The 10,292-nt window shown below is 34.1% G+C and overlaps 1 protein-coding gene and 1 long non-coding RNA gene across 2 annotated transcripts; one reads left to right on the top strand and one right to left on the bottom strand.

Moving 5' to 3' along the window:
- Positions 1-486: 486 nt before the first annotated feature.
- On the top strand, positions 487-9,679 carry LOC135194628 (uncharacterized). The gene is made up of 3 exons (XR_010309864.1): positions 487-818; positions 8,630-8,783; positions 9,125-9,679. It is a non-coding gene; the product is annotated as an uncharacterized LOC135194628 (long non-coding RNA).
- On the bottom strand, positions 3,791-6,406 carry LOC135194625 (uncharacterized). The gene is made up of 2 exons (XM_064220232.1): positions 5,912-6,406; positions 3,791-4,764 (listed from the first exon to the last, which is right to left on the bottom strand). The coding sequence occupies exons 1-2, from the start codon at positions 6,208-6,210 to the stop codon at positions 3,879-3,881; spliced, it is 1,185 nt and encodes a 394-aa protein (XP_064076302.1). The 5' UTR covers positions 6,211-6,406; the 3' UTR covers positions 3,791-3,878.
- Positions 9,680-10,292: the final 613 nt, after the last annotated feature.

The following is a 10,292-nucleotide window of genomic DNA, read 5'->3' as shown; positions in this document are numbered from 1 at the left end:
AGTATTAGAGCAATTGTAATCTCAAACCTCCCATTGACCCATTCAAATATACACAAAATTAATCTAAATGAGTCCTGTCGTTTGGGAGGCGATAGATAAAGTTAATAAAGCGAATTATATAACTACGAGGTAATTTCTGATATCATTTTAAAATTGGAGGTATTATTTTTGAGATCTACATTATTCCAGATCATAAGTATTATAATTATAACCAAGAATGCGCTTAGTCCTTTGTCTTAAATATTTTATTATTAATCATCAATTTTAATTTTTATTAACATCAAAAATAATTGTTGTACATATTTCTAAAAATGTTTTGAGCATCTGCCTGACGTTGGTTGCTAAGCAACGCTTTGTTATTAAACATTCCACATCGAATTTGGCTGGAGTATAGTGTTAGATATTGTTACGATTCATTTACTTTATAATATAGTTAATTCAGCCGTAGTGTACTTAAAATAATGATTTATTAACTTATAATAAAGATTACCTACTTACATTGTTAAATATAATAAAATCAATTCCAAAACGTAGTACCTAGTTTATAATTATAATAGTACATCATCTGTTATATAATTTGTCATTATATACATTTCAGGTCGACGACACTCGAATCCCAGTATGTCCGAGGGAGTTAGTAAAAAAGCGTGGAAGTTTCAAAGGTCGCTTAACAGCATTTATTAATTATCTCGATGCGTCGAATGATAAAAAATTAAGCAGTTGTGATGTTACTGAATTGCAATTGCGGAGGGAAGAGATCGAGTAGTTGTACGTACAATATGATGAGGTACAGTTGCGTTTAGAATGTATTGTTTATTGTTTCATTTGGCAATCCAACAGTGTTACAATATCTTATAAAATTTAACAATATAATGCAAAAATTATGACCAAAAAGGATTACACTATTATAACATGAATTCGAAAAGCAGTTACAATATGAAGATTTTATACTAGTTATTTATAAAAGTTAAACAATTTGTGATAGGTAAAGGTACTGTTCATAAACTGTATGTTTGTGTGTGTGTGTGTGTATGTGCGTGCGTGCGTGTGTGTGTGTGTGTGTGTCGCGTATCTCGGACACCATATGCTGCAAGCATATTCGAATAAACTACGTACATAGGAAAAGTAAAGCCTTTTGCTACAATCTATATTGGTGAAATCTTTACAAACACGCTTAATGTAGCCCAGTTGTTTATAAGCTGCATTTTTAACATATTCTATTTGATCTGTCATTAACAATTTAGAGTCTAAATAAACACCTAGATCTTTAACTTTATTGACTTTTTGTAAAGGTATATTATTGAAATTATACGAGTAGTTTATAGTTTTTGTCTTACGTGTAAATGTTATTTGTCGGAATTTTGATATATTTAGGGTTATTTTATTAAGTTTATAATATTTAACTTGGTTATCTAAATCACTTTGCAGTTTATTACGATCATCAATATTTGTAATAGATAAAAATATTTTTTTATCATCTGCAAACATGAGAAATTTCGCGGATTTAAAGCAGTATGACATGTCATATAGGTAGGCGTTATAAAGTAGTGGTCCTAAGATAGAACCTTGAGGTACGCCAGATGTGATTTCTATGTAATTACTTCTCGCACCACTTAACACGACAGCTTGCATTCTTTTAGTTATATACGAATAAAACCATCTATGTAAGTCTCCTCTAATACCCAGTGCTTGTAGTTTTTGCAATAGGATAATGTGATCTACTCGGTCAAATGCCTTTTCAAAATCTGTGTATACCACGTCAACCTGTTGTTTTTGATTCATAGACATACTTACGTAATTAGTGAATGTTGATAAATTACTTATAGTTGATCTGTTATTAACAAACCCATGTTGCTGTGGGGGTATTGACTTGTAAATTAGTGGCGCAATATTTTTATGAATAACTTTTTCAAATACTTTGCTGATTGTATTAATTATTGATATTGGCCGCTAATGTTCTATTTTATTTCTGGGACCGGTTTTGTGTAAAGGTATTATTAATGCTTCTTTCCATTTAGCTGGATAAGTAGCAAAGCCATTTAACGATTTGTTAAATATTATGGAGAGGGGCTTAGAAAGATTTTTCGCACATTTATTATAAAATATTGCAGGAATATTATCACTACCAGCTCCCTTGTTTATATCTAATTTATTTAGTATATCATATACGTCTTTTTCACTAATGATTAATTTGTTTATGTTTTCATCTGATTCTGGTAGATTTAAACTGACATTATTATTAATATTATTTTGTTTCATAAAAATGCTTTCAAAAAATGTGCTGAATCCAGAACACATTTCGTCAATGGTATTGAAACTTTGGTCACCTAATGTTAGACTACTGGGATACCTAGTGTTCTTACTACGCAATGATTTTTGGTACCACCATAGCAGTTTAGGGAATTTTTTGAGTAATATTTGGATATTAAATTTAAATCGAGTATAGCATTTTTCCTGAATATTTTTTTGTCTTTTCCGTAATAATGAAAAATCTCTTGAGTTTTTGTATATTTTCCAACGTGAATGTGCTTTTATTTTATCCTTAATTATGTGTATTAATGACTTACTGTACCATATTGGATATTGTGATGAATTTTTGGTATTTGTAGTAAAACGTGGGACATTTCTTTCAATAATTTCATTTATAATACTATAAAATCTATCAACTATACAGTCTATTGTATTCCCTTGTAGCACAGCGGTCCAATCGATTAGCGTTAGGTTCATATTTATAATATCATAGTCGGCTCTATTAAATTTTAACTTAGCAACAGGTGGGACTTTAAGATCTTTTAATAAAATATCTGACGCATCTATTTAAAGTGTAGGGTGATATTTGTCTTCGGAAACAAGGCGTTCTTTTGATTTATGTACATTCAATAATATATTACTAAAAATTAAATCTAAGATGTTTCCATTTGAATTCGGGATTAAATTGTATTGTGTTAAATGTAATGAACTAGTTGCGTAGATTAGATTTGCAGATGTGCTCTGCGCTATCAATGTCCCACTATAACTGCGAGTTAGTATCAGACCAATCAATATTTGGTAAATTGAAGTCACCTGAAATTATGAAATAATCATTAGATTTGTTTGTAAGTGTGGTAGAAAAGAAATAACACATATCTTCTAATCGCTTGGCTTGAGCGTTATCAGGCGGGATATATATAACTCCAATGTGGAGGTCACGATCGTTGTAGTGTGAATGAGCTGGTATGGTAATCCAGATATTTTCAACTCCTGGGCGGCTCCAATCCGTTCTTTCTTGCGGATGGAGACTATGTTTACAACAGATCATAACTCCACCCCCAATACTTTTATTAGATGTAGTTCTATTCCTATCATAACGAAAAATTTCATACCTGTTATCGCACAGTTCTCCAGAGTAAAATCCGTCAGCTAGCCATGTTTCACTAATAAGAACTATGTCATAGTCGTTCGATAGTACATTAAGGGTTCTTACAGACGAACGGCAAGTTGTGAACGGCAGCCGTCGCCACCTGCCGGCGGCAGGTGGCGACGCTTGCAGTTGTAGCGTGTTACGTCCGCCATTTTGTCAGTCGACGACAAATAAACAAAGAGTGCGTAAGCGTCGTGCGTCTACAAAATGAGCTCCGGAGACGAAATTGATGTCGAATTGTTAATTATGGCAGTAAAAAAAAGGCTTTGTCTTTGGAATTATAAGCTACAAGACTACAGTAACAAGACAATAAAAAACAGAGCATGGGTAGCAGTGTGTGAGGAAATTGTAAATGATTTTAAGGATAAATCCATAATTGAAAAAAACGCAATCGGTAAGTGACTTTTTATTAAATATTTTATTGAATTTTAAGCAGATTATTTCTTACATATAATAATGGAGATACTATCTATTTGTTTTATATGCAATCCAACTGCCACGAAACACTGCCTTCACGACTGCTAAAATAATCTGAAAATTTTTCTCTTATTATCGGACCCGATAACGAGTCCCCTTCATTAGGGATTGTGGCTATATTTTCCAAACCGTTTATAGTTAGTGTATCTTCAAATGTAAAACCATCTCTGTCACGTACAAAATTATGCAATATGCAACATGCTTTAACAACATCTTTACAGAATTCTAAAGATAACTTCATGGGGGTGTGAAAGATTCGCCACTTATTGGTCAAAATGCCAAATGAACATTCTACATATCTCCTTGCACGTGTTAAGCGATAATTAAAAATTCTCATCTTTTCTGTCAATCTCTTGCCTGGATATGGCCGTAACAAATTTTCTGATAAACTGAATGCTTCATCTCCAATTAAAACATAAGGCAAGGTACATCCATCAGTTGAAATCGGTCTGGGCTTTGGAATGTTGAGTGACTTTTCTTGTAGCTTTGTGAAAAAAATTGTATCTTCAAAAATAGTTGAATCAGAGTGTCGTCCGTAACAACCTATGTCACAAAATATAAATTTATAATCACTGTCACAGATAGCTAAAAGTATAATTGAAAAGTAATTCTTGTAATTGTAATGAGATGATCCACTATTTCCGGGCTTAAATATTCTTATATGCTTGCCATCAACTGCGCCTATGCAGTTAGGAAATTGAGCGTGTCTTTCAAATCTATCAGCAATCCTTTTCCAAGTTTCTTCGGTTATATTTTGTCGTAAAATGTCGTCTCTCATATTTAACCATACTTGTTGGCAGACATCTTTTATTATGTTGCTTATTGTGGAAATTCCACATCTATATGCATACTGTAGATCTTCAAATGAACAGCCAGTTGCTAAGAACCTGAAAAAATAAAGGCAGTCTTCTTACATATATTTTACTTATTTATTACATACTATTTTAAAATTATTTTTTAATTTTTTTTAGGTATACAGGTACAGTCTAAATGGAAAACTTTAAGAGACGGCTTCACCAGATATTGCAGAACTTTGAAGAGAAAAAGTGGTTCCGCAGTGTCTAAAGCAAAACAGTATACATTCTATGATCAACTACTATTTTTGAAAGATGTTACCGAAGATAAGGGTCAAAGTACTTCAAACTTTGATGCTCCCTCTCAGACAATTCTACCACCAACAACAACGCCAACGCCAATGCCAAAACGACAACGGATACGCCAAAGTGATGGTGATGATGCTTTGATTGAAAAATTAACTAAGAAATTAAATTATAAACTGGATAAAGCTGAGAGAGACTTTTCTCCTCCTTCAGATGAGGATAAGTTATTTCTGTTGTCCCTAGTAAGTGATTTCAAAAACATAACAGCAGATTGGAAATTAGACGCCAAATTAGAAATTATGCAAGTAATAAAACATTACAAGTCCCTTTCAATGCCTTCAACGAGTCATTCTTCATATAACTACGCGAGTTATTCCACCACAACACATTCTGCATGACCGGAAAGTCAAGTCACAACTAATGAAAGCTTGTCGTCTCAGAATTCCATGCAAAACACAATTCCTTCAACGAGTCATTCTTCTCATAACTATTTGGCGTACTCCACTACAACACATCCTGAAAGACCGAAAAGTCAACTCACAAATATTGAAAGCTTATCCTCTGAGGATTCTGTTTCAAATACCATAATAACTGAACTCTTCTCAGAATAATTTACTTTTTGTCTAAATTATTGTTATATTGTTTGTTTTTATGTTTTGTATGGTTTTACTACAAGTTGATTATGAGAAAAAAAATTGCAAAGATTGATCAGAAAAATTAAAAAATCTTGTAGCGGCGCCACTTGTGATTTTATAATCAGTATTATGGAGAATTTGTTGTTAAAAGTTTTATAGTATAATATAAATGTTAATTAATGTTAAGTAAAGTTCCTATTTTAACTTAAATTAAAAATGTTGCCAAAGTTATATTGATTTGATCTCATTAAAGTTATGTCCAGTATATACCATTTTTTGATAAAATTAAACCCTCTTACCTTAATGTCATAGCGAGTCTTTGCTCAGCTGGTATACTTTTTCCCATCACAGTGTCTTGGCGAGATATTGAAAGTTTCAAAATAGATGTCAACTCATCAAAAGAAGCGATTGACATTCGAAAGTAATTGAAAAATTTTTTTTCGGACCTTCGCAAACGTGGATACAGTGTATAAAAATCTCCCTCTTGTTCTCTATACATTAATATTTCTTCAACCCACACTGAACGTGTCTTTCTTTTTCGTTGTCGTCGGCGATGGCGGAGTAAAAGCAATAACAATGTTTCTTCATCGGACGCCATTTTGCAACTGGCTCCTGTACAAGCCGACCAAGACTGCTAGCATGCGGCACTCGCGGCAAGCGTTGTCGCCTGTCGACGGCAGCCGTGGTCGCCTGCCGGCGGCAGCCGTCGACGTATTGACTGCTGCCGCCGACGCGTTGACGACTGTCGTCGATAGGTGGCGACGGCTGCCGTTCACAACTTGCCGTTCGTCTGTAAGAACGCTAAGTATTAGTTGTTCAGTTTTTGTTTGCAGTCCACGGACATTTTGATAAATTATTTTTAATGATCTAGTCATGACGCAGATTTATGCAGTGTACCAAAATGTAGTTTAATTATTATTTTATATGAATATTTAATATATAGTATTGAACGAATTATATTAGCAGCATATTTGACTATAATAAGTTTATTTTTATTTTTATATGTAATTTTTTTATTTACTGTATGTTTTTTTATAATTTTTAGCGGTAGGTGGGTTATTGTGTTAAATGTGGTTAGTGTGATTATGAAGTTGTCATGTTTTAGTGAACAGTATCCTATATACAATTTTCAATTAAAATTATAATAAACTGTAGTATCAAAAAGCGGTAGAAATATGTTATTTACTATCTTATAGTTATAAAATGTTATTTTATTTTGTTCAAGTCGTTTTCGGAACTTATTGTTAAGGCCGGTGATTCCTCTTTTTTTTTTTTATGGCATTTATTGGCGGACGAGCATATGGGCCACCTGATGGTAAGTGGTCATCACCGCCCATAGACAAAGGCGCTGTAAGAAATATTAACCATTCCTTACTTCACCTATGCGCCACCAACATTGGGAACTAAGATGTTATGTCCCTTGTGCCTGTGATTACACTGGTTCACTCACCCTTCTAACCGGAACACAACAATACAGAGTACTGTTATTTGGCGATTCTTCGTTTCTTCTTTAAAAAATTGAACAATTTCTGACCCAGATGAACTTGTAAGATTTATCAGAAGCGATAGACTTTGCCTTATTAAACAACTGCTTGTTCTTTGGGGTTAAATGTTCATTGACGTAGAATCTGCGACGATTCCCTCCTATCCCTATATCTGTTGTACTAATGCCTCTAATTTTTCTTAAGCCGGATAAAATTACATCCTTAAGCTCACGATTTTTTAATTTTGCAACAAGTGTTTTCGGTCTACCTGGCTTACTTTGCATTGGCTGTACTCGTGAGGCAAATTCAATCTGTTCATGTTTGAGGGTGACCCCTGCATGCTTTGCTATTTCGATGACTAAATTAATTGGTGATTCTTTGAGCAATTCAGGCAATCCTACTATTTCTAAGTTCGACATTCTTGCCCATTGTTGTTGGTTATTAATTTGTTTTTGTAGTTCTGAAACTTCTGTATCTGTTTGTGTTATTCTTGCTTCTAACATTTTTCATCCAAGTTCTCATATTCAATACGTAACTGTGCATTTTCTTCCTCCAGTCTTTTAATTTCTTTGGCCATTTCCTTCCTTATTTCCGCGATAAGAGATACCTTTAGTTCATTAAATATAGATTTCACCATAGGCTTTACTTTGTTATCAAAGATGGATTCAAATTGCTCTAAAATTTCCGGAGAATTAAATAAAGTACCCTCCAAGTTTTTATTTTTTTGTTTCGTTATTAGATCATGGTTTAAGTTCGGCGTGCTAGTAGTTGAAGAAGAAGTAGAATATTTATCAGATTCACTTTCTGTTGGGGTTTGTGATTTATGTGCTTTCTTCTTCTTGTCTACCTCCGAAGTGGCCAATTTACTGTTTTTAATTTTGCAATTATGTCATTTCCACTGGGCTCTTATACCAACTGAATCTTTATCGATTTTAACACATTCGGTATGGTAGTATAAAAGGTAGTGACTGCACTTAATTCGCTTCTGTGTTACTGCAATATTAACAGTACAAATTTTGCAAGTAAAGATCATATTGTTTTACTTTTCACAGTAATTTCTCCACGGTAGAATGTGTAACAAATAAGCAAAAACAATTCTCAGGAATAAAAAAGGAACAAAAAAAATAATAAAAAAAATTAAATTTGTTCGGGATCGATCGTTGATTCTTCGATGAATTGCGAGTTCTCGCACCGATAGACCACAACACTGTTAACGGGCGCGTCGAATGTTCTTTACAGTTTCATCGCGAAGTGCTGATCGTAATTTATTTTATTAATGTTAGGTAGGAAGACAAAACGATTTGCACTGTTTATTATAATATGTGTATTTCAATCACTTCAATTTTAATTATTGCGGTAATTTACTTGTATTTACACTGTTCGTTCTATAAAAAACTTTTAGTTCTTTAGATTACTAACAAAAGCACAGTTAAGTTTACACTTTTAAAACTGTTTTCGAATTTTTTATACGGAGCACAGTAAAGACAACTAGCACTCACGAGCGTCCTAATGTTATGATATGTATAGTCGAAGATGTAAAATTACAGTTGTCTGAGCGTTCAGAGTTCGAATCATTATATTATAAAGCTTTGTCTAGGTCTCAAGAATTGTTAAAATTATACAATAAAGATAATGAGTCTATATGTACTGATCGGAATACAGGTGTCAGCATTCATAAGCCTATTAAGTTGCCTACAATACAGCTACATAATAATAAAAACATATAATCAGCCTGTAAATTTCCCACTGCTGGGCTAAGGCCTCCTCTCCCGTTGAGGAGAAGGTATGGAGCATATTCCACCACGCTGCTCCAATGCGGGTTGGTGGAATACACATGTGGCAGAATTTCGTTGAAATTAGACACATGCAGGTTTCCTCACGATGTTTTCCTTCACCGCCGAGCACGAGATGAATTATAAACACAAATTAAGCACATGAAAACTCAGTGGTGCCTGCCTGGGTTTGAACCCGAAATCATCGGTTAAGATGCACGCGTTCTAACCACTGGGCCATCTCGGCTCAATACAGTACAGCTACAATACAGCTACCACGGTTTAATGGGTGTTATAGTAATTGGCTAGAATTTCGTGACACTTTTACTAGCCTCATCCATGATAATGATGAAATTGACCAAATAAATAAATTCCATTATTTGCGTGCTTCTCTTGAGGGATCTGCTGCTTTAGTTATTCAATCGATTGAGTTTTCCGCTAGCAACTACACCGTTGCTTGGGATTTTATATGTGATCGTTATGATAACAAACGATTATTAGTGCAGAATCATGTGTCAGCTTTATTTAACATTGAAGCTGTTGCTAAGGAATCCTCTATGGCGTTAAAAGGTTTGATAGACCAATTAAATAAAAAATTGCGTTCATTAGAATCCTTAGATGAGCCAGTTAAACAATGGTATACTTTATTAATATATTTAGTTACTCGCAAGTTAGATCAGAAGTCTTATCGTGAGTGGGAGGAGTTTAAGGGCCGTATAGACAAGAATAGCAAAATCACATTCGATGCTTTCCTTCAATTCCATCATACGCGCGCTGACTTAGTTGAAACTTTAGAGTTATCACGAAATAATACTCCAGAAATAGACTTGAATGCCAATAATTATTTCATACCGCATCACGGAGTACTACGTGAATGTAGCAGCACAACAAAACTTCGTGTAGTATTCAACGCAAGTTGCCCTACTTCATCAGGAGTGTCCTTCAATGATTTACAGATGGTAGGTCCTACGGTTCAGGATGAACTTCTGTCCATACTTCTACGGTTTCGTCAGTATAAGTATGTGTTATCCGCAGATGTCGAAAAAATGTATCGACAAATTGTAGTCCATCCATCGGACAGGCACTTGCAGCAGGTAATTTGGCGTGAAGTAAATTCAACCAATCCAGTGAAGGTTTTTTAATTAAACACTGTCACATACGGTACAGCTAGTGCACCCTTTCTTGCGACACGATGCCTTAAGCAATTAGGCTTGGAGTGCACTAACGACGAGATTGCTACTATTATAAAGCACGATTTTTATGTTGATGATTTGCTTACCGGTAGTGATGATTTAAACAAATTAATTTTTATTCGTAATGAAATCACCAACATACTTGCGTCAGCTTGCATGTCCCTTAGGAAGTGGAAATCTAATTCCCCTCAAGTAGTTTCTGGTGATTCTCAATCATTAGACTTAAATATG

The sequence above is a fragment of the Vanessa tameamea genome, chromosome W (assembly GCF_037043105.1).
Source record: "Vanessa tameamea isolate UH-Manoa-2023 chromosome W, ilVanTame1 primary haplotype, whole genome shotgun sequence".
Taxonomy (NCBI): Eukaryota; Metazoa; Arthropoda; class Insecta; order Lepidoptera; family Nymphalidae; genus Vanessa; species Vanessa tameamea.
The sequence above is the reverse complement of the archived record's forward strand: the minus strand, read 5'-3'. Positions and strand labels throughout refer to the sequence as shown.